Genomic DNA, 23,981 nt, shown 5'->3' on the forward strand with positions numbered 1-23,981 from the left:
TTTAATTTTGAATTAAAATAACCACGAAATAACGCATGCAGCACAATATGATTTTTAATAACTTTAAACAATCATTATTATTAATGTCAAGTATCAAGTCTTATAAATTAAAAATTTATCAAAATTATAAAATGAAAATTTATAGCATATCACAATTTACCGTCACACATCCAATATTCCTACTCGAAGGACCAGCACTGTGCTTGATAGCAATATAAATTGTGTCCGACGTGTGTGATATTTGTCATGCATCGCGGAGTTGCACCAGTCCGCTTTACACAGACATACCTTGTACTCCGCCTCTGGCAACCTGAAAATTTATATCTAATATTGGTCCTAAGTCTTAACGGTACACACTACTTACCCTTAATTATAATTAAGGGTAAGTAGTGTTATTAATAATAATTATTATACCTAACTATATCCATGGGCGCAGGCATGGCAGGGCACCAGGGGGGTGCCAGGTGGTACGCTTGCACCCCTTGGGAATCTCGGGATCAACAGGAATTATTGAAATAAAAAGTTGTGTTGAACATGTTGTAAGTTGTACCTAACTTGGCTATTACCATGCAGTACAAAGATTTCCTAATGTTTCAGCATTAAATGTATTCTGTTGACGTAAATAGACACAATAGACAGTCACAGTTGTGTTGTTCGTTTCGTAAAAAGTAAAAAGAAAAGAAGGAAAACTAAAATCTTCACCCCTTGGAAATTATTTCTGCCAGCGGCTATGACTATATCTATCATCCGATCAGAATATATAGGTACGTAGAAATTTTGACATTTGGACATGGTTGTGACATCGCTCATCATATTTTACCACTTATAATACCAGTCGTGTCTAAGCGGGCCCCTAGGGCCTAGACGATCAATGTTATTGTGCAATATCATTGAACAATACTATTGAACAATTTATTTGACAATAAGATTGAAAGGCTCAATATCAAATCTAGACGGTTAATAATATTACACAATAGGTACGTGTAACTTCAAACTGCACAATAAAATTGATCGTCTAGGGGCCCGCTAAGTTTGAACCTACTTGGATGTAGGGTATCCGACCTCGACTATGGAAATCACTATTTAGAAAAAGGTTTATTTCTGAAGCTTCGGCAGTATGTGATCATTGTCCGGTTGCAGCTACCACTTGAAAATTGAAATATACCTCTCCTCCTTGCACGTCATGGCTCTAGTGGGAGTGACCATCTCCCGCAGCAGAGGGTCGGTGGAGGGAGGCGAGTAGCAGCCGCGCTGCACGATCCACGCGTGCACACCCCGCGCAGACCACGACCGCACGAAGCACATCGCGTTCTCTGTTCAAAAGTAGAGATGTAGTAGAACTTCTAGTATAGTAAAAATGAGTCTTAATAATTTATAAACATAATATTATCTATAAGTACTTACAAAGTATTTTACAGAAACATTTCCATACGGTTTCCCATAAGCTTACCTACTGTGTTACATAACCCATGGGCGTACCCAGGTAGGGGCAAAATAAATGTAGGTTCAGCGACTTTATTTTTTTTCCAAGCAGTTTCTCTGTACTTCCTGTGCACCCAATAAAAAATTTAAATCGATTTTTTCAATTTTTTTCCCCAACCCACTATACCCACGTCCCACACCCACCGCCCACGGCCTGCCAGAAAAGGTTGTTCAGGGAAGTAGCCGGAGTTTTAATACACCTGAAGCCACATGACCGATTTGGTCGTCAGCTCTTAGTCGAAAATCATTATACGCAATAAGAGATTGTTATTGATAGTTCGAGCTAGCGTTGTGACTTGGGTTGGCGTTGCAGGGAACTCATGTCGCATGTCACAAGTCGTTGCTATCTCAATATCGCCTTTTATAACAAAGAACGAACCAACGTCACACTTTATCAAGTGAAGCAGGCTGGAGTTGAACTGCAGGTGGGGAGTGATAAAGGTCCCCGCACACCTCCCGAGGTCCTTGTGAGTGGAGGAGCAATTGTAACACAGGAGGGCTTCGGCACTCAAAACACTGAGAAACAGTGATCCTAACCACCAGTGCAAAATGTTTTTTTTCATGCTGTTATTGCTATAATTTTAATGGGAAACACATTGTCAAGGTGGCGGCAGTATGATTGACAGCGTCTTCTTTGCTCCAAAATTTTCTTTTTACCGTTTTTAATTTGCGCAACAACATAAAACATTGTCACTCTTCGGTTTCTACAGGCGTGCCGCGTGTGCATAAAAATCGTACAATATTATTTGGATTGGAAAAAACGGCTAAATATACATTGACAGTAGCACATTACTGATCAGGGATTATTTCCAAAATACGGTAATATACATATCTATTTCTGTATTGTTCATTGGATGTCATGTAACTTGTTACCATGGGTATGCAAGAAAAACAATCTTCTATACCGCATCTCAATTCTTATCTTCAAGGCCCCTAGGGACAAACATTCAAAGTGTCCAACAGTAACAAACATCTATATTCCATACCATCGCACTTGACCGTGAGTGCACAGCGCAGGCGCGCACGGTCCCGCGCCGAGCTGAACAGGGGGGGAGCCGTCAGCGGATCTTCGCCGAAATGCCTGAAGCTCAATGTACCATTGTAGCACAGCGTACCATCACTGGGCTGTAGATTGAACAAGCACACCACTAGTATGTACAGCATAGCCTACTAGACTATGTCCCCGTGACGTAAGCAACACGGACACAATATAATATTATGGTTAGCTATTCGTACTAAATTCACATTTCTGAGACTTTCCACTTCAGAAATAAAATGGAAACTAATAAAACCAATAAGGGTTTTTCAATAAATATTCAGTAATCTGTGCTATCACAGACAAAATATTCCTTCCTAGGTATCCAACATTATTCAACAGGGTAGAGACCTCAGGAAAATAAGGTCTCTACCTTGTTGAATAATCTTGAATACCTAGGAAGGAATATTTTCTAAAATCTGTGGTAGAGACGAAAGTGTCTGGCGGGTTTTAAGGCTGCGTTTCCACCAGAGATGTTGCGAGGAATGTGTTTTTAAGGCCCGTATAAATAGTACTCAAGATGCATCTCGGTCTCAAGACATGGTTCAGGCTCTGTGATTGGTATTTGTTGGCTGTCAAAAAAAACCAATCACAAAGCCGAACGGCGTCTTGAGACCGGTCGCATCTTAAGTAGGTACTGACTATTTATACGGGCCTAAGATCCAATAGCATATTCGTAGCGCTGAGCGATGTCATGGCAAGCTCACGTTAAAATGAAGCGATTCCATTGGTTCTCAAAAACAACATTCCTTGCAACACATATCTTGTGGAAACGCAGTCTAGGTATAAGAAAAACACAATAATAATAATAATGAAGTTTTTTATAATTTGAAACTATAACTATCGGTGAGGTAACAACTTTAATTTGTAGAACCATTTGTTATCTCTAACTCTACTCACTCTAGCTGGCAATTTAGAGGTGCATTCGAACATAAATAAATGCTTAGGATAATAAAACACAGCAACCACGTGGTACTCCGAGCTACCCTAACGAATACACTGAATGCACCGACTTTACTCCGCGCCGCCGCGCCGACCAACTCCGAAGCGCTTCAACTTAATTCACAAAACATTCCGTCCTTGCCCCTTGGAGACTCAAACTAGAATGCGTATTTACAGTTCAATTTTGAATTTACGAGTACAACGTCTGAATATTATTCAACTAATGGGGTTCTGCACGTGTCTAAATATATTTTTACTACAATGACAGGGAACACATATCCTCGGTCTCTTTTCTACTTGTGTGAAAAGAGACAGAGCATACAACATAGTCCTATAGAAGCATTCTAGTCCAATTCCATGCATTTCCATTCTACAGTTATATCCCAGATTTTAATAATTTTAAGGGTCTTTTACGTTTGCAATGGCAACCTCGTACACCTAATATCTAACACACAATAAAATTGATACTTTTGAATAAGTACTTTGCTAGGATATTTATTATACAACATGAAGTACATCAATATAGTATAATATATTAACAAGTTAATCAAATTTTTTATGAATAATTAATGACTGAATTCGAAACGAATTAAATACATAAATATATAATGTTCAAAATTCTTACGGGGTATTCAAAGCCACTCCATCTAAGCCAAAAGTTAAGCCAACATTGACAAAAAAAATATATACAACAATCTACCTTTACGTAAAATATAATTAATTACATATAATACAATTTTAAATAAAATGTTTCTCTGAATTTTTAAATGCAGCTTTCAGACTAATTCACTCAAAAATTCACAGGCAGAAACTTCAATATGAAGTATATACCCATACAATATGTTATCTGTGTGTGATATTACTGTGCTATGAGCACCAAGGAGTTATAAAGAAAATATAGTATGGAATTTTACAACCATGACTTTACATCATAATTGAAGTAAATATTATGTTTCTGAGGAAAATATTACACAAGATTCAAATTCTATCTAACAGTGCTCCGTGCACATTGCCAGTGTTACAACAATATGGCGTTTAAAACTCATACCAGCACACAGATTTAACATAAAAATGTAATTTCAACTGTGTACATTTACTATGAAGCACGAACGATTTTCACAAAAGAACATTGTCTTTATTTACACTGTAGATACAGCTTAAATATTCTACAGAGCTTAACACAAACCAAAATTTGAGTTGGCGGCGGACATGATAAATATGACATTATGGGAGTGTATTACACCACATCATCACGCAATCGTATTTGAAACAAACCCCCATCTCTTCCAGCGGTAATGATACTGACCAAACAAGTATAAAGTTGTTACTTATACAATCAAACACAAAACTGTACTGTCAAATAGTCAAATACTATTTCACTTGGATGTACTGTCAAATAGTCAAATACTATTTCACTTGGATTTATCACTTTCGTAAAATCTGTTTAAGAATTCCATTGAGGATGTCATCGATTAATATTTAAATATTCATAAAAAAAAGGGGACAACAGAAAAAATCTAATGTATCAGAACCGTGTTCAGCGTTGTATGTTTTGCGCGAGTGGTGGACAGATACAAGCTCTAACTGACTGTCCAGTCCAGTCCCCAGCGCTCAGACACCTTCAGCTGAGCTGCTGCTGCATCCTTCAGTGAGAACAGGTGTGTCATCTCCTGCTCCGTCTTGGCAAGTGCTATTGCTTTTTCAAACAGTTCTAGTGAACGCCTCAGATTTCCCCTGGAAAATAAAAGTTTTGTGTTTAAACAGAAGTTCTAATTTCTAAACTGTGTTACTTGTATCTATTTATAATGCAATTGTAATCTCTGTGAAAGTTTTGATAATGTTATCAGTTACATAATTTGTATGTGTATGATAAGTTTTAACATTTAATTAACAAAAGAACTACTACTAACTACATAGTTGTTGCAACTTGCAACAGATGTCACATATTATGTTGTTTTGTTACATAATGCAATAGTCATTCTGAAGATAATGTTATTATCTATGATTTCAAACAATGCGTACTAAAGCATATCAGTTATTCTCAAGTGACACACTGATATAAGTTGTGTATGTTGATAAATTTAGTGTGGTTTAGATAAACTATTGTACTTTATTGGCTTGGCTTGGCTTGTCTAACTTAAAATGTTGCACCCCTACCTTGCATTCACAGTACAAAATTTTTAATTTATATCAACTAGTGAAGTGGTGGGGCGCATCATTTCAAATTAGACAAGCTCTAACAATTAATGATTGTAAATAATAACACTCGATTTCTAGACACAATAAAACAGAAAATAGAACATCAAGAAAATTCACATGTTAAAAATTACTACAATAGCAATAAATTTTGTGTATTTCAATTATAATAAATAAATAAATAAATATAAATAAAATATCTTTTTATTCAAAATGGGTATCATGATACACTTTTTGAAAGTCGAACGAAGAAACTACGTTGCCTACCACCGGTTCGGGAACTACCCCGCCGAGAAGAACCGGCGTAAGAAACTCGCACGGGGCCATCTTTTGCAAAAAAAATGGAAAATTACAATGTTATGGCTTACAGCTATGTAACAAAATTAAAAGAAAAGTAACCTGCATGGAGCCACCCTATTCCCAAGGTGTGCTGTCCTCGAAGAAATCATTGACTTTATAATACGCTTTAGCACACAAACGTTCTTTAACTGCTTTTTTAAATTTGTTTAAAGGTAGATTTTGAACATTTTCTGGGATTTTATTGTATAGGCGTATACATTGGCCTTTAAAGGATTTGCTTATTTTGGCTAGTCTGAACATTGGTATTGCTAACTTGTTCTTATTTCTAGTATTTACATTATGATTATCACTTTTCTTTTTGAAAATATTTATGTTCTTTCTAACATATAAGAGATTTTCCAAAATGTATTGAGATGTGACGGTCAGAATTCTTATTTCTTTAAATTTTTCTCTTAGAGATTCCAAAGACGACATCTTATAAATAGAACGAATAGCTCGCTTCTGCAGCACAAATATTGTATTAATGTCCGCCGCGTTTCCCCACAAGAGGATGCCGTAAGACATTATGCTATGAAAGTAGCTAAAGTAAACTAATCGCGCGGTCTCTACATCAGTGATTTCACGAATTTTTTTAACAGCATATGCTGCAGAACTAAGCTTATCTGCCAGTTTCGCAATATGTGGACCCCATTGTAACTTACAATCCAGCGTTATGCCTAGGAATACGGTGGTGTCTACTAAATTCATTTTCTCATCATTTAATAGTACATTGGTTTGTACTTGCCTAACATTTGGCAAGATAAATTTTAAACATTTTGTTTTATTAGAGTTCAAAAGTAAATTATTAGCATTAAACCAATGTACTATTTTTGAGAGAGCACTATTTACCTCGTCATAATTAAATTGTCGCCTCTTCACATTAAAAATTAGTGAAGTGTCATCAGCAAAAAGTACTATCTCATGCTTATCTTTAACAAGATAAGGTAAATCATTTATATAGATGAGAAAAAGAAAAGGCCCTAAAATGGACCCTTGTGGCACACCTAGTTTTATTTTGGTTCCATTAGACCTTATGGAGTTAACTTCCACCCTTATCAGAAACTAAAGAAAATAAAGAAACTATTCCTCCAATAATATAATTTACATGCTGTAATATAAATCATATTGTATGTAAAATATTTAGAATAAAGTGTTCTACATATTTTTATCAGGCATTAGCCTCTTTTAAAGAAACCATAAAAATTGTAGGATAATATTGTATCTACAAGTGATGGATTATTACTTTTATAAAACATATAAATTAATATTATTCTTACCTCTGTACTTCTATGGTGCCTAAAGTTTCATATGCAAAATCACATTTGTCATCAATTTCAATTGCTTTGTTGATTAGTTTAACTGCTTTATCAAAATCTGTGCTCTTCTGAAGCTGGACAAGACCTTTGTGTACGTACAACGTAGCATTGTTGGGGTCTACTGACAAAGCTGATTCGAATAACGATTCAGCCCTACCCCATTCCTGCTGGTCGGACAACACCTGAGCGTACAAGATGTACACCTCCGCACAGTTGGGGAACCTCTCCAGGGCCTTCTCAAAGTCTGATCTCACTTGTGACAGAGCATTTATGTTCTTGTGTAGTTGGGCATGTCTGTAGTCAGCATAACACTTTTGAATAAAAGCAATTGAAAATTCTGGGTTTAGTTCCACGGCCTTAGCAAACTCGGCAGTAGCCTCCTCCATTCGCTCCAACAGTAAATATACCTGGCCCCGGTGGTGGTATATGTCAGATATTTTGGGGTCCAACTTGGCAGCATTGGCAAAGTCCTCTAGGCAGTGTTCAGTGTTCTCCAGCTGTGTGTAGAGTGAAGCCCGCTTGATGAGGGCATTGACCCTGATCTTAGTAGGGGCGTCGCTGTCTATCACTTTACCCAAATCAGCTTTAGAATCTTCATGTCTTCCCAGTAGCAAGAAGAAGGTAGCACGCAGTAGGAGAGCCTCATATTTGTGTGCTCCTTCAGCTTCAATTTCTTCAGTACAGTAACCTACAACAGACTCGTAATCCTGAGAGTCAAGTGCACGCTTTGCCTTCGCGAATCCATTGGTAGCTTTCTCGTCCACTTTTATCTTTGCAATTGGGTCCTCGGAGAAAGCAGAGAAGTAAGTTTTGATGAAGTGCTTGGATGGCATTACCGGTTTCCTCTTGGCTAACGCTTCTCGGGCGTGCTGTCTGCCGAGAGCCTTAAGGATTCGATCAGCATTGACAAGAGAACTCTGCACCTGGAACTTTTCTAAAATACAGGCAGAAGTGACATCTTCCAAAGCCAGGACAAGGTCACCACTCTTCTCAGCCGCACGAGAACGACGTAGGAACGCTTTAACATACTTCTCGTTCAGTTTCAAGGCAAACGTACAATCCTCTTTAACCTGTTCCCACATCTCACGTTTCTCGTAGCACGCCGAACGATTCTGGTAGAAGGTGGCCAAATCGATAGGACGATCCGGTGGACAGGCTTCGATAGCTTCGTTGTACAATGCGATGGCTTTGTCGTACTCGCCTGCGTGAAATGCCCGGTTTCCGGCACCCTTGAGTTTCATGGCACGGTCTATGGCGGACTCGGAGGCCTTTGCGTTCTCATCGTTGTCTAATGATATAGTGGCCTTCGCGTTCAGCTCTGCCACTTTCTTCTTTTCGGGATCCTCAAATCTATTTCTCAGATAAAGGTAACCTAAGCCAATAGCTAAGGGGGCACCGAGGAGGATCGCCAGTTGCCATTTCGGGAAAGGTGTGCTGCCGGTGGAAGCCATCCTGATGATATACGCAACCGTTAATGTTTCACCATTTATTTCGACAACTATAAATTACTTTATTGTAAAATTATACATTGAATCCTACAAAAATTGTCTAACCTTTGCGGTCGTTTTATCTCTGATTTTTGCTTGTCTTTGATTATTTATGACAGATTACGAAACAGACGATAAAAATTAAATGTATAGTCTGTCAAGAAAGTGAAGAAATTAAGAGGAGTCCACACCGCCCTTTTTTCCATACAAACGTTGTCCCCTGTTTCCTCCCTGGATAATGCTAGTAGAGTTATAATTTTTTTCCTGAATATCTACGGCCACTAATACAATGTCCCTATGTTTTCTTTTTTTTCATAATTTAATTATTAAATAAGATATGAACGTTCAAAAACCCAAAAAATGGCCAGATTTTCCGCTGTGTTTAAACGTCCAGAAAACAGATTTGGCTAGATTATACAAAAAGAAGCAAAACATAGGAACACAGCTCAAGCCTTTTTTAAATCTTTAATGAAAAAAGTACTTAAATCGGTTAAGTTTTGGAGAAGGAATCAGGGGACAACGAATCGTTGATTTTCTGGATTTTCTGCAGTTGTCTCTATCGCGTTCTGCGGTATAGGCTTGAGGTAAGGGAGACAGCTATAGATATTACACGTACTTTTTTTTCATTTCTCTAGCCCCTGGTGTATCCTCTTAAAGAGTGGCAACATCGTAGTGTCATCCCTTTTTTCTTAAGGGCCCCGAGGACGATCAAACGGTTTGACTCAAACACGTAAATTTTGGCTTTAACTCAAACCGATTTGATCGTTTACAAAGCTATTTTGAACGGTTTGTTGAAAATGTGCCATCGTTTATGAAATCATTTTGGCTTTGGCACAAAACGTTCTTTGACTACTTTTTTAAATTTATAAATCGAAAGATTTTGAACGTTTTCTGGGACCATATGTTCCCATTTGAATATCAAGGAGTCACCTCGATTTCTCATGGTTTCCATCACCAGACCACCACTTTTGTGAACATGATACCTACTCGGAACAATACATGTACAACAAAAGAAAAAATTTGAAAATCGGTTCATAAACGGCGGAGTAATCGTTGAACATACATAAAAAATATATCCACAACCGAACGTTTGGAAGTCGGTTAAAAATAGTTGTAATAAAAAATATTATGATATTTTATGATATGTATTTAATTTAAGAATAAAATATAATATACTATGTGTGTTGTTTACTTTCAACGTTTACTTTCAATGTAAGGGCTGATTTACCAGATAGATTTTACCTGAGTAATAAATAAGTAACTGTATAATGTGTTATGTGTATATTATTTACCACTATAAGAACCTCATGTCATAACATATCCGACGATTGAAAAATCATTCCAAAAGAAAATGTGTATCTACTTTTCAATCGTCACCTTTTTTTCCAATTAAAATTTATGATACCTACCTAATTTGAAATACAAATCTGTCAAAGTTGCTTATTATTTATTTCATAAATAGAAACTCAGGTAAAATAACTCGAACGGACTATACTATCGATATTAAAATACTATACTATCGATAGTAAAATATACATCACTAGCACACGCAACATTGACAGATCGAAAATGGTCACGCATTTTCGGGTTGTCAGGTGGTCTATACGACAGTATATATTAAGTCTACGACTGCGATAATAACGCCGCAGCCCGCAATAGAAGTATATATCGTAAGAACGCGGTATTGCCAGATGTACGATTTATTTTTTTAATTTAGTGGGAAAAGAAAAATTTCTAAAATTTTTTGGGGATATTTTTGGAAGTAAAATTTTTACAGCATAAATATGTAATATTTAATTTCGTTTTTAGTATGTACTTACTTAATAGTATTATTTTTTAATTTATCATTTTTATTGATAACAATAAAAATGATAAAAAAAATATATTTTATTATTATAATAATAATAATTAGAGATTATCTTATTATTATTCAAATTCAAATTAGCAATTCCTCTCGATTGAGATTTGATTAATTGATTAATTAAGCAGATTGATTAATTTAGATTTATATAATCACAAATGAATATTCACAATATGAATCACAATATGAATCATAAAATGATTCACAATATGAATCATAATATGATTCACAATATGAATCATAACATGATTCATATTGTGATTCATAATACGAATCATAATATGATTCACAATATGAATCATAAAATGAATCATATTATGAATCATGGCATGATTCATATTGTGAATCATATTATGATTCATATTATGTTTCACAATATGAATCATAAAATGAATCATATTATGATTCATATTATGTTTCATATTATGATTCGTATTATGATTCACAATATGAATCATAAAATGAATCATATTATGAATCATGGCATGATTCATATTGTGAATCATATTATGATTCATATTATGTTTCACAATATGAATCATAAAATGGATCATATTATGATTCATAAAATGGATCATATTATGATTCATATTTTGTTTCATATTATGATTCATATTATGATTGATATTATGATTCATATTATGATTCATATTATGAATCATATTATGTTTCATATTATGATTCATATTGATTATGATTCGTAGAAGTTTCTTAGAAATCGATATTCGGACTAATCCGAAGTTTCGGATCGTTCGAGATCGGTCGATAAAATCGCGGCTGTGTGCAAGGAACGCGCCATATTTTATCGCGCTGTCTGCGGGAGCCTTTAAAAATGCCATAAAAAAAATATTATGTGAAAGAAGACTACAGTTCTACATTGTTGTAGAACTGTAGTTGTTAATCCTTGTGGATGGACGAGGAGTTTTGTCGGGCATGTGAAAGAGTGATGTTGTGTTTTTGTATTATTTTCCTAAAATTGTGTTAATGGGGTTTTTTAATGTGTAATATTGGTAGGATATTAACCATTAGATATTCGTTATCGTGCACAAGTGTGGGAAAGTGATGCAATATCCAGAAACGAGCTATTTTGTGTTCCCTCCAAAACTCCATCGAAAGTTTCAGTAAAGCGTCTACCACCTTACTGAATCGACCGACTTGACTCCTTGACTGTCACTGACCTCTATAATACACTGGACAGGCTATGCCGTACAAAATGACAGCTATTTCTTATGCCGATTTGAAGCGCCGCGGTGAGCGTACTGTGAACTAATTTATATAGAAAATGACAACCGCCATTTGCAAAATAGTAGTTCCAAGTACACTCACTACTGCTTTCACATAGCAATCAGCGCCAATATGGCGACTTTCAAATAGGAATATTTTATTGATAGCGATCGCCTGTCCAGTGTATTATAGAGGTCAGTGTTGACTGTATTATAAGTGGACTCGGCATAATGGTCTCTACCAAATCAAAATACTGTGGCCGGGCCGCCATTTTATGTTCCGGTTCTCCGAGGTACATAAACTGTCAAAGTGTCGTATTATAGGGATGTCGAAATTGAAAGAAAATATCGATATATCGATATTTGAAAAAATATCAATATCGGATTCGATATATCGCGAAAAAATAGGCACTTGAAATATAACTTGAAATATAAAACTAAAATTAAAAAACATTTACCTTTATATTTATCACCTTAAGCCCGGCCGCACATTATCCGAAATTTCTGATCAGAAAAATTCGGACGCCCGGCGGAACGCACTCTGTTCATACATTTTGTTGTAGGCCCATCATACTAAAAGAATTTCTGACGTGTCAAAATGTATGAGCGGTGCGGGGCGTCCGAATTTTAGTGATCACAAATTCGGATAATGTGCGGCCGGACTAAAAAGGACATATTATCTTATTTTAACTAATATAATATAGTATAATATAGCTAATATAATATAACTACTATAATATAGAGTGACTCTAAAACTAGAGGAAGGTTTATATTTATATATCATAATCATTTGTTTTACAGATTCCCTCAAGATCCTCTAATAAGAGGAAAATGGCTGAAATTAATTGGGCGTGTTGGTTGGAATCCCAAGAAAAATTCAACAATATGTAGCAAACATTTCATTGAAAATTTTTAAAGAAAAAGTAGAATAAATACTATTTTGGTTAAAGGAGCTATTCCAACTTTATTTGTGCCAGTAAGTTTGACATACTGTTGCACTTGTTACTGAAGCAATTATTAAAAACTAGCTGTTGCCCGCGACTTCGTCCGCGTGGACTTCAGTTTATAGCGCGCGATGTCAACAAAATTGGTGACAAAAGCTTTTATAAAAAAAACCCTGGTAAGTACCCCTTAAATCAAAACAGCTGTGCAGTGTGCACATAATATTTCATTTTTTAAAATTAAACTTTATATTTTATGCCAAATTTTAAAGCTTATTTAGCCCCCCCCATTACACAACTTTACCCATAAACTATTTATCATTGATAGGTTTAAGGTTACGTCACTGTATATAATATAAAGTACTGACTTATTAAATAACGTAAAAAAGAAATAACAATCGAAAAAATCGAAACCGTGTATTATTTTTCTCTATGATCGAAACTGAAATGTAAGATGATACCACCTCTTATAGAAAGATGTTGGACAAGCGTTAGCGCGATGTAAGAGACGCACGGCGCCATCTATTATGCATTTTTGGAACTAACTTAATTTGAACAAATTTTCGTATTTTCACCCCGTTACAACCGTTTTTTCCAGTAAAAAAGTAGCCTATGTCCTTTCTCAGGCTTTAGACTATCTGTATACAAAATTTCATTACAATCGGTTCGGTAGTTTTGGCGTGAAAGCGAGACAGACAGACAGACAGATATACTTTCGCATTTATAATATTATAGTATAGATAAGCAATTATTGCTTTTTAGTTCATTTAAGATTATACTTAAATGAACTAAAAAGTATTAAATAATCCTTATTCTGTACTCAATCTTCATAATTTTGAAGCCGGTACCAGTCCTAAGTATATAAGTTGCAGTTATACCTATTCTGTCAGAGAACTGGTGATTAGGTTAGCTGGTACCGATTGCAAAATAATGAAGATTGAGAACAGAATTAATACTGAGTACAGAATAAGAATTATTTAATACTGTGGCGGTACCCACAATTCGCCTAACATTCCTGCATCGCGCTATCGAAGTTTCGGAGAACGGCAAGGTCTTCGGGGGGAGTGATGTGGCGGTATTAATACCACAGGTCTTCGGGGGGGAGTGATGTGGCGGTACCCACAATTCGCCTAACATTCCTGCATCGCGCTATCGAAGTTTCGGAGAACGGCAAGATATATACAACGTCTGAAATGACGTCAGTGGGCTTCGGCCTGACCGAGCATGCTATCTCGCTCGGTCGGAAGATCTTCCTTTTCGGCCGCCACGAACAACGTTAAATTGGTGACCACCGACAAGAACACGCATCCTTCTGGACATCAATCATCATCAACACTCCCCGCCCCTCCGCACCACGTCAGCAGACATCAAGCATAACCGGGTCGCCTCGACCATAAGCCGCGTTGGAGGTCCGCGCCGGTCGAACCTGTGTCTGGCTTGAACGGGGCAGCCATAGGCTACAACGACCGGTCAACAAGCAGAGCACGGGGTCCCTCTCCTGGTCATTGCACGCGTAGCTTCGGCCCACACCTGACAACACAAGCGCATCGAAGAATACCACAGGTCTTCGGGGGGGAGTGATGTGGCGGTACCCACAATTCGCCTAACATTCCTGCATCGCGCTATCGAAGTTTCGTAGAACGGCAAGATATATACAACGTCTGAAATGACGTCAGTGGGCTTCGGCCTGACCGAGCATGCTATCTCGCTCGGTCGGAAGATCTTCCTTTTCGGCCGCCACTAACAACGTGAAAATACTTTTTAGTTCATTTAAGTATAACATTACTATTGTCATTACCTTGGAAATCGGTTTTAATTTTTTGTTTAAAAAATGATAATTTTACTCTTTTTAGCTGTCCTTAAGGTTTTCTATACTTACAGTTGGTGTTTTAAAAAATCAAAATCAAAATTGCTTTATTTCTGAACAAATCTAAAATAAAATATATTTTCAGAATACATGGTGCCTACTACATGGAACTAAGCCGACGAAAAGAACCGGCGTAAGAAACTCGCACGGGGCCCACTTTTTACCAAGAAAAGTGAGAAAAAAATAATCTTTTAAAATAAAATTTACAATGCTGTAACTAAAAATTATACAATATAAACATAGATAGATACATAATAATTGTAAGTCATGTAGAAGTAGCCTTGCAAGCAGTAATTCAGCATTCTACTCCCAAGATGTGCCATCGTTTATGAAATCATTGACCTTATAATAGGCTTTGGCAAAAAAAGTAGTCAAAACTACTTTTTTAAATTTATTAATCGATAGATTTTGAACGTTTTCTGGGACCATAATATGTTCCCATTTGAATATCAAGGAGTCACCTCGATTTCTCATGGTTTCCATCACCAGACCACCACTTTTGTGAACATGATACCTACTCGGAACAATACAATGTACGGTACAACAAAAGAAAAATTTTGAAAATTCATAAACGGCGGAGTAATCGTTGAACATACATAAAAAATATATCCGCAGCCGAACGTCTCCTCCTGTTTGGAAGTCGGTTAAAAATAATTGTAATAAAAAATATTATGATATTTTATGACAGAATAAAATATAATATACTATGTGTGTTGTTTACTTTCAATGTAAGGGATGATTTACCAGATAGATTTTACCTGAGTAATAAATAAGTAACTTTATAATGTGTTATGTGCATATTATTTACCCCTATAAGAACCTCATGTCATAACATATCCGACGATTGAAAAATCATTCCAAAAGAAAATGTGTATCTACTTTTCAATCGTCACCTTTTTTTGCCAATTAAATTTTATGATACCTAATTTGAAATACAAATCTGTCAAAGTTGCATATTATTTATTTCTTATAGAAACTCAGGTAAAATAACTCGAACGGACTATACTATCGATAGCAAAATACTATACTATCGATAGTAAAATATACATCACTAGCACACACACACATTGACAGATCGAAAATGGTCACGCATTTTCGGGTTGTCAGGTGGTCTATACGACAGTATATATTAAGTCTATGGTTGGAACCGATCGTGTATACGGCCTTTATGACTTTGACTAGACTTTGGACCTGACGATATAGATTATAATCCGTGTTCGTTTCATTTTTTACGACAGTATATATCTTCTTCTTCTTTTAAAAATGGCCGCCTCGGTGAGTTGCCAATGTCAGAGTGGCTTAAAGGACTTTGCTCTATGTAGCGAAGGTCTGGTGAAGTAACAAGACGTGTACGGTTACAAAACAAAATTACATATTTACAGGAGTTGATTAACCTAAAACAAACACAAACACAAATGTTAGTAGAGACATCACAATCTTATATTGTTATCACGAATATATGTACACAAAATCTCAATAAAAGGGGTATTATGACAGTATATATTAAGTCTATGATTTTTTCGCTGTTTGGCAGCTGACTGTCAACTTCATAATTAGTGTCATGTTCATTAAAATATTAACAAATCTGTCTGAACCATAAACCTATGGTCTGAACTGTTATGATGCATGGAATCAATATGTACGTTGTACGTATTGATTCCATGCATATTGCATGCATATTTATTCCATGTTATGATGTTATTGAACATGACACTCAATTATGAAGTTGACAGTCAGCTGCCAAACTGCGAAAAAATGAAACGAGTTCACGGGTATAGAAAAACGTTGCTGAAAATAATATAACCCATGGCCAGTGCCATAAGAAGAAAAAATAACAGCTGTCAAATGTCGCAGAGAATGAGTTATGAGAGAACTGTTAAACGTAAATTGTCAAAATTTAATAATTTTGTAGCATTTTTGTAGGTTATATTTTATAAAAAAAATGTTATTGTTTTAAATAAAATAACTTTTTAGAACTGTGGCAAACAGTTAAAATAAAACGCCGAGTTCTTGTTATCTCAAACTATTTACTAATTGTCAGAAATGTTTCTTTCAAGAATAGTAAGATCGGTAAGAAACATTTCTAGTCTGTTCATTGTATTTTTATATCTAAATAATTAAAGTTAGTGTATTTAAAGCCTACATGACCTATAATGAAAGATCATGCAACTGGAATACATTGTTTCCAGGATATGTAATTCTCATATCAAAACTTTATTATAATATTATTATTATGTTCTTCTCTCCTCCATGTAACTCAATTCATATACGTTTTAGGTAGCAGCTAGCAACCATGTTAAAACCTGTTTGACGGCTGGATCTCCTGCTTTAAGGATACTAAACAATAGGCTCAAGAGTGATTTACATGAACCCGACTATCTGATTGTAAGTTTGAAATATAAAGTATAACATAAAAAAATCGGCCAAGTGCGAGTTGGACTTGCGCACGAAGGGTTCCGTACCGGTATAGAGCGAAAGTGGGCAAAACATTGTGTTTCTTGTATGGGAGCATTTCTTGTATTGATTAATGATTACGAGCGAAAAAACCTAAATAAATCACGTTTGTTGTATGGGAGCCTCCCATAAATATTAATTTTATTGCGTTTTTAGTATTTGTTGTAATAGCGGCAACCGAAATACACAATCTGTGACAATTATGAGAAATACACAATGTGTGTGTTCTTGAGTTACAGCCTGGAGACAGACAGAGAGACATCGAAGTCTCAGTAATAGGGTCATATTTTTACCCCTTGGGTACAGAACCCTGATTAATTAAACAGTTATAATATTATGTAACTTATATAAAATTAATCAACCCTTTTTTTATACAGAGCCTGGAACCTGATGAGCCAGTTTATGACTGCTTAAATTTTCAAATCAAAGGCTATGACTACACCTTACTTGAGTCATGTCAGAAAGAGATCCACAGATATGCCGAAATTATGGGAATTACTGTAGATGAATGGTAAGTAACAGTATATTTTCATCACCTTCTTCATTTTATTCATAAACAGGCACTCTTGTGACTCCTCCAGTATTACATTGTCCATAGCTGACTGTGATCACTTTTCATCAGGCTAAGCATTGCTTTTTTGCATCTTTTTTCATTCAAGCAAATCATTTACACAACTTAAGTATACCACAATCCACTGTCTAATACAGGGGTGCCGGTGGGCAGACCAAGCATGTTCGAAGATGATCTTCGTTCATCTTTGGACTTGAACATCACCAGGATTTAATGTCAATATATTCTATAGCTTGCACCAATATTTCACTCCAAACTTCAGAGTTCAGAGAGAGAGATAATTAGCTACAAAAAATGGTTACTTTTCTCATTGATATCTTAAAATACCTTTGTAATTTTGGTAATTACTTTTGTTTAATATTTTTTTAATATAAAATGTGTGGACCGCAAAGGTTGTTTCATGTTTTAAAACGGACCCCGAGCGAAATTAATTGGTGACCCCTGTTCTTATATAATAATGTTAATTTCATACTCTTAGGTCTTATTAGTGGTAAGTTAAATATTTGAAAACATTGTAGCTGGGCGACACCTGCACAACAGCTTAAAGTCCAACGCTTTAAGCCAGCAAGTACAGCTGTAGATTCAGAATACAATCTTCAGGTTTATGAGAGAAATGTACAGGTAAAGAACTTATTTTTTTAGCAAATTACAGATTTTTAACAAAAAGTTTATAATATATCTTACGATTGGAGAGTCCTAGCCTAGTTGATGAGCTGGAATCGCGATGACAGACTGCTTTCTTCAACTACCTCACTTTTTACACATAAACAAGTCACTACCCGCATTGTCCATATATAACATATCTCCCACCTTAAGAGAGTTCACTAATTAGTTTAGTTCACTTACACTATTAGTCCTAACACTATCATTCACTTACTAACACTAGTATTCCTTAACCTAACATTCCTTATTTAACTTAGATCTCTTCATTATCAATCTCTAAGTCTCGGTCTCCTCATTCGGACCAATCTAATTCCTTGTCAGTATTAGACATGGCTAAGCGCTTAGGCTCAATTAAATCAGGCGATGAATTCGATCGTGGACGTTTAGAAGTATTGACTGCTGTGGCATCTTGTGAATTCTCATGAATAGTTATATCCTGTGGTCCTGACACTCCGACTATATCCGCCCAATGACGAGGAGATGGTATCGAAACTCTATCATCATCCTCATCGCTGTCATCCATGATTGTGGTTGACTCTGGCTCTGGCTCTGAAACCATCTGTTGACTTTCCTCCCCGCAACTCAGCATTTGATTAATGTGTCGCATTAAAAGTTTATCATTCCATTTAACCAGATATCTGCATATTCCCACTCGTTTTTCTACCACTCCTTTCAACCAACGCGGTGTACCACAGTAGTTTTTTACATAAACTGACTGTCCCACATTAAACTCCCTGCTCTTCGTATTAATATTTTTGTCTATTATCTCATCACTCTCAGTGTATCTGTAGGAAAGAGGGTTTAACTTATCAAATTTTGTCCTGAATCGTCTGTTATTTAGAAGCTCAGCCGGTGTTTTATCATTGATACTGTTTGGTGTAGTACGTAATCCATATAATATTCTTGACAACCTAACGTCCCATGGTCCTGACGTTAGTTTCCTTAATTTTGATTTCACGGTCTGTACCGTTCTTTCTGCTTGTCCGTTGGTCGCTGGATGATATGGAGCTGACAACAAATGCCTGATATCTTGCGAATCTAAATATTTCTTAAATTCCTCCGAGATAAAACTTCTTCCATTATCACTTACGACTACATCTGGTAGGCCTTGTTCAGCAAATACATCTCGCAATATTTTAATTAACGTAGTACTACTCATATCTGGGACTATTTTGACTTCTGGCCACTTGGAAAATGCGTCAATTATTATCAAAAAAGTTTTCCCTTGAAATGGTCCTGCATAATCTAAATGTAGCCTAGACCACGCTTTATTTGGTTTTATCCACTGATGTGTGACTTTATGTGGCAAGTTCCGATTTTCTGCACATACATTACAGTTTTTTACCATGTTCTCAATCTGTTTATCTATCGTGGGCCACCAAAAATAACTTCTGGACATGGCTTTGGTAATAACAATCCCATCATGATTCTTATGTAGCTCCTCTAACACTTTCTCTCTCATCTTTTCTGGTATAACCACTCTGTTGCCCCATAAAATACAATCCTTATAAATAGACAACTCATCCCTTTTTCGCCAAAAAACCTCATAATCCTCCTCACTTTTAGGTGGCCATCCATTACGTATCCAGAATAACACTTTACTTAAACACTTATCTTTTTTAGTCAATGATGCCACTTCGCCTGCGGAAAATTCCAATTCTATTGGTGTCTCTTCAATCAAGAGTACCCCTGAAAAATCTTCTTCTGTCGCCGCTACCTCATGATTCGGCCAACGGCTAAGGGCATCTGCATTACCGATTTTCTTTCCTTCTACATACTGTATTACGTAGTCGTAAGAGTTTAACAAAAGTGCCCACCTCAACATTCTCGGTGAAATTATATTGGGAATTGGCTTCTTCGAATCAAATATTCCTAATAAAGGCTTATGATCTGTCTTGATAATCACACTTCGACCACTTATGAACTGGTGAAATTTTTTCAATCCAAATATAATAGCAGCTGCCTCCTTGTCTATCTGTGCATAGTTACGCTCATGTGTATTCATGGTCCGAGACGCAAACATCACAGGTCTAATGCACCCGTCACTCATCTCATGCTCCAAAACCGCTCCAAGACCGTATTGCGAAGCATCGCACGATAGAATGAGTTTCTTTTTCATGTCATAATGTACCAAGGTGTCCTTACTCGAAAGCATCTTCCTTAGTTTCTCAAATGCATCCTGATGCGACGTTTCCCACTTCCACTTATTTTCTTTATCTAGTAACCTGTACAATGGTTCAGCAATTGAGGCCTTGTGTGGCAAAAATCGATCATAAAAATTGATTAACCCCAAAAAAGCTTGAAGTTCTTTCACATTACGTGGTGCTGGCGTCTTCTCAATCGCATGAATTTTCTCTTCACATGGATGAATACCAAATTCATCGATGACAAATCCCAAGAATTGAACACTTGCAGCAGCAAATTTACATTTATTCTTGTTTACCCGTAAGCCAGCTTCTTGTAATTTCTGCAGCACTTTTTTCAACCGATTATTATGTTCCTGTATTTCTGCGCCAGCAACCACAATATCGTCTAAAAGAACGGCCACACCAGGTATACCCGCCAGTAACGATGACATCAATCGTTGAAAAATACCAGGGCACGCCGTTACCCCAAATGGTAACCTTTTCATTTTATATAAGCCCTTCGGTGTATTTATTGTCAACAAATCTGCAGTTTGTTCATCAACAATGACTTGAGTATAAGCGCGTTCTAAATCGATTTTTGTAAAAAATACCCCACCCTGTAGTTCTGCAAATGCTTCAGTGAGAGTAGGTAGAGGGTATGTGTCGGTATCAGTCACAGCATTTACTGTAGATCTATAATCCCCACACAACCGCACCTCACCGTTTGGTTTGAGTACAGGTACTATTGGTGTTGCCCATTCTGAATGTGAGGTTGCCTCGATAACCCCCTCTGATTCTAATCTGTCTAATTCTCGAAATATTCGATCTTTTAAAGCAAATGGTACTGTTCTACTCTTATAAAATATTGGTTTTGAACCTTCTTTAGGTATAATTTTCACCACAGGACCGGTATACTTACCTAATCCTTCTTTAAAAACGCCTGCATACTTTCCTTGAATTTCCTTTAATTCCGTCTCCAATACATTTTTATCAATTTTCATATTGTACACTCCTTGCAGCTGTATACCCAGATCCATAAACCAATTTCGGCCTATTAAGCTTGGCCCATTTCCTGCCGCTACAAAAAGGGACAACTTCCTTTTTATGTTTCTATATTGTACCACAACAGTAGCTTTACCTAATAAACATAGTTTGTTATCGGTCCATGTCTTTAATGCAATCTTCACATCATTCATCGCAGGCAACTGGCCATTCCATATGCACTTGGCTGTCTGCTCACTTATGAGAGTAAAAGCACATCCCGAGTCAACTTCCATGTTTATCATAACTCCATTTAGCATAATTTTAATCATAAATGCTGGTACTGACCTATCTTGTCTCATGTTATTGACAGACATGTCTTCATATAATCCATTACAATCTGATTTCGATAAATTATTCCCCTTAATCTTCAATGAGCACACTGCTGCGATATGGCCTGTTTTCCCACAATTATTACACTTGGCCCATCTGAATCTACATACGCCCCTATGAGACCTGCCACAGCGAAAACACGATTCTGTCTGCTTATCAAGTTTTCTGTTTGTAAATTTATTGACTTCCATAGGTGTCTCTAAATCACCGGTGGTTTTACTTGAAGACGCCCCTACAATCATACTAGAATCTATACCTGCAGCTTCATGAGATAAGGCTAGTTCACAAGCTTGATCAAATGTTAATATACTATGTTGTAACAAGCGTTTCTGTATTTCTTTATCTCTGATACCGCACACTAGCCGATCCCTTAATGTCCGATTCAGGTCTTGAAAATTACAATCAATACTCAATTTCCTTATCTGAGCTATAAAATCTCTCATTTTTTCCCCCTCCTCTTGATATTTCGAATGAAATTTATAAGATTTTATAATTTCATTTGGCCTCGGGTGGAAATGATCATTTAATTTACCTACTATTGTAGTAAAGGTAACCTCACTTACTTTGGTTGGAGCCGTCAATGATATTATCAAATCATACAAATCAGGACCACAAACAGCTAATAAATTAGCCTTTTTCAAAGCATCATCTTCAATCTCACTTGCCTGCAGACAGAAACTAAACCTTTCTATGTAGTTTTTCCAGCAGCCATGTGCTATATCAAACTCCCCAAACTTAATGCCCATTTTGCACTGTAATTTTTATTTAAATATATTTTCCACTATAATCACGCACTTTTACACACTGATTCCGCGTTTATCTCGTCGCCACTAATATATCTTACGATTGGAGAGTCCTAGCCTAGTTGATGAGCTGGAATCGCGATGACAGACTGCTTTCTTCAACTACCTCACTTTTTACACATAAACAAGTCACTACCCGCATTGTCCATATATAACAGTTTAATAAAATACAGTCATACAATATAATATTTTGAAATAAAAACCCTCTGTGAACATTTTTTCTATAACTAACCCTTAATCCTTTCATAATATTGTGGTTTACTCTATATATGTCATCAGTACAGTATCAAATCAGTACAGTAGTTTTATTGTATATTTTGAATCTTATATATTTAAACGAGATAGATCTTAGATCTTATATATATATATATATATAAGATCTAAGATCTATCTCGTTTAAATATATAAGATTCAAAAAATCGTTGTTATATATATATATATATATATATATATATATATATATATATATATATATATATATATATATATATATATATATATATATATATATATATAACATCGATCTAGCTAGGAATCATTTTTATAAAATGTCATTTTATTCGTGTTTTATTGAATACCGAGCAAAGCTCGGTCAAACAGCTAGTAAACAACTAAATTTAAGCTGTCTTAATCCATAAGATTAAGACTTAGCTTAGATAAACAATTTAATAAGTCAAGCTTAGATCGCTTACAGACAAACGGCACTTGTCGACGACACGCGTCGACGGCAGCCGCCAGCCGTCGACAGTTGACGGTTGCCGTCGACAAGTGCCGTTCGTCTGTAGGAAGCCTTAGACATACATAACCATATAGCTGTTTAGGTAACTGACGTGCCGGCCTGGGCTTTGGGTACGCTGCTGCGCGTGTCCCGGGCTCTCTTGCCAGAGGGCTGCACGCTGACCGTCCATGAGCACCTGCCAGAGCACGAGGAGATCCGCTACGTCCCCGACAACCAGCTGCTAGAGCTCAAGCAGCAGCTGGAAGACATGGGCGGGAGTAGGGCCGACAAGAAGAAGAAGAAGTAATATTCCAATGTCATTGTAGTTTAGTATTTTTTTAATATAAATAAATATTAGGTACACACTAAACAATACTTTATTATGCCCTTTTTAGGATTCTGTACCCATGTCTTTCCGAATTCCATGGCTTTCCGGATTCTGGCTTGAATTTCAGCTTACAAAACCTTTAATTGACTACATATTTTGCTACTCATACGTAATGTTACGCACTCCACATCAACCAAATCTAACCTACCATTAGATTACATTAGAATAAGGGAAAGCCCGAATAACAGATAATT

The 23,981-nt window shown here is 36.3% G+C and overlaps 3 protein-coding genes across 3 annotated transcripts; 1 reads left to right on the forward strand and 2 right to left on the reverse strand.

Moving 5' to 3' along the window:
* Nucleotides 1–93: 93 nt before the first annotated feature.
* On the reverse strand, nucleotides 94–2,646 carry LOC121737696. Its single transcript, XM_042129374.1, has 3 exons — nucleotides 2,469–2,646; nucleotides 1,166–1,313; nucleotides 94–310 (listed from the first exon to the last, which is right to left on the reverse strand). The coding sequence occupies exons 1-3, from the start codon at nucleotides 2,644–2,646 to the stop codon at nucleotides 163–165; spliced, it is 474 nt and encodes a 157-aa protein (XP_041985308.1). The 3' UTR covers nucleotides 94–162.
* A 678-nt stretch (nucleotides 2,647–3,324) lies between these two features.
* Nucleotides 3,325–8,901, reverse strand: LOC121739040 (mitochondrial import receptor subunit TOM70). Its single transcript, XM_042131356.1, has 2 exons — nucleotides 7,273–8,901; nucleotides 3,325–5,194 (listed from the first exon to the last, which is right to left on the reverse strand). Exons 1-2 carry the CDS (start codon nucleotides 8,760–8,762, stop codon nucleotides 5,041–5,043), a joined length of 1,644 nt encoding a protein of 547 aa, XP_041987290.1. The 5' UTR covers nucleotides 8,763–8,901; the 3' UTR covers nucleotides 3,325–5,040.
* Nucleotides 8,902–16,614: 7,713 nt separating this feature from the next.
* Nucleotides 16,615–23,773, forward strand: LOC121739760 (39S ribosomal protein L48, mitochondrial). The gene is made up of 5 exons (XM_042132314.1): nucleotides 16,615–16,760; nucleotides 16,968–17,075; nucleotides 17,522–17,655; nucleotides 18,234–18,336; nucleotides 23,503–23,773. The coding sequence occupies exons 1-5, from the start codon at nucleotides 16,734–16,736 to the stop codon at nucleotides 23,704–23,706; spliced, it is 576 nt and encodes a 191-aa protein (XP_041988248.1). The 5' UTR covers nucleotides 16,615–16,733; the 3' UTR covers nucleotides 23,707–23,773.
* The last annotated feature ends 208 nt before the right edge of the window (nucleotides 23,774–23,981 follow it).

The sequence above is a fragment of the Aricia agestis genome, chromosome 2, assembly GCF_905147365.1.
Source record: "Aricia agestis chromosome 2, ilAriAges1.1, whole genome shotgun sequence".
NCBI lineage: Eukaryota > Metazoa > Arthropoda > Insecta > Lepidoptera > Lycaenidae > Aricia > Aricia agestis.

Excerpts from the sequence above, each read along its gene's own strand:
- LOC121737696 (XM_042129374.1), bottom strand. The coding sequence starts at position 2,646 with ATGCTGTACATACTAGTGGTGTGCTTGTTCAATCTACAGCCCAGTGAT. Across the intron at positions 1,314-2,468 it reads ACTCACGGTCAAGTGCGATG|AGAACGCGATGTGCTTCGTG; the intron begins GTATGGAATATA and ends ACTTTTGAACAG. Across the intron at positions 311-1,165 it reads ATGACGTGCAAGGAGGAGAG|GTTGCCAGAGGCGGAGTACA; the intron begins GTATATTTCAAT and ends ATAAATTTTCAG.
- LOC121739040 (XM_042131356.1), bottom strand. The coding sequence starts at position 8,762 with ATGGCTTCCACCGGCAGCACACCTTTCCCGAAATGGCAACTGGCGATC. Across the intron at positions 5,195-7,272 it reads GGCACCATAGAAGTACAGAG|GGGAAATCTGAGGCGTTCAC; the intron begins GTAAGAATAATA and ends TTTATTTTCCAG.
- LOC121739760 (XM_042132314.1), top strand. The coding sequence starts at position 16,734 with ATGTTTCTTTCAAGAATAGTAAGATCG. Across the intron at positions 16,761-16,967 it reads TTTCAAGAATAGTAAGATCG|GTAGCAGCTAGCAACCATGT; the intron begins GTAAGAAACATT and ends TATACGTTTTAG. Across the intron at positions 18,337-23,502 it reads TTTATGAGAGAAATGTACAG|GTAACTGACGTGCCGGCCTG; the intron begins GTAAAGAACTTA and ends ATAGCTGTTTAG.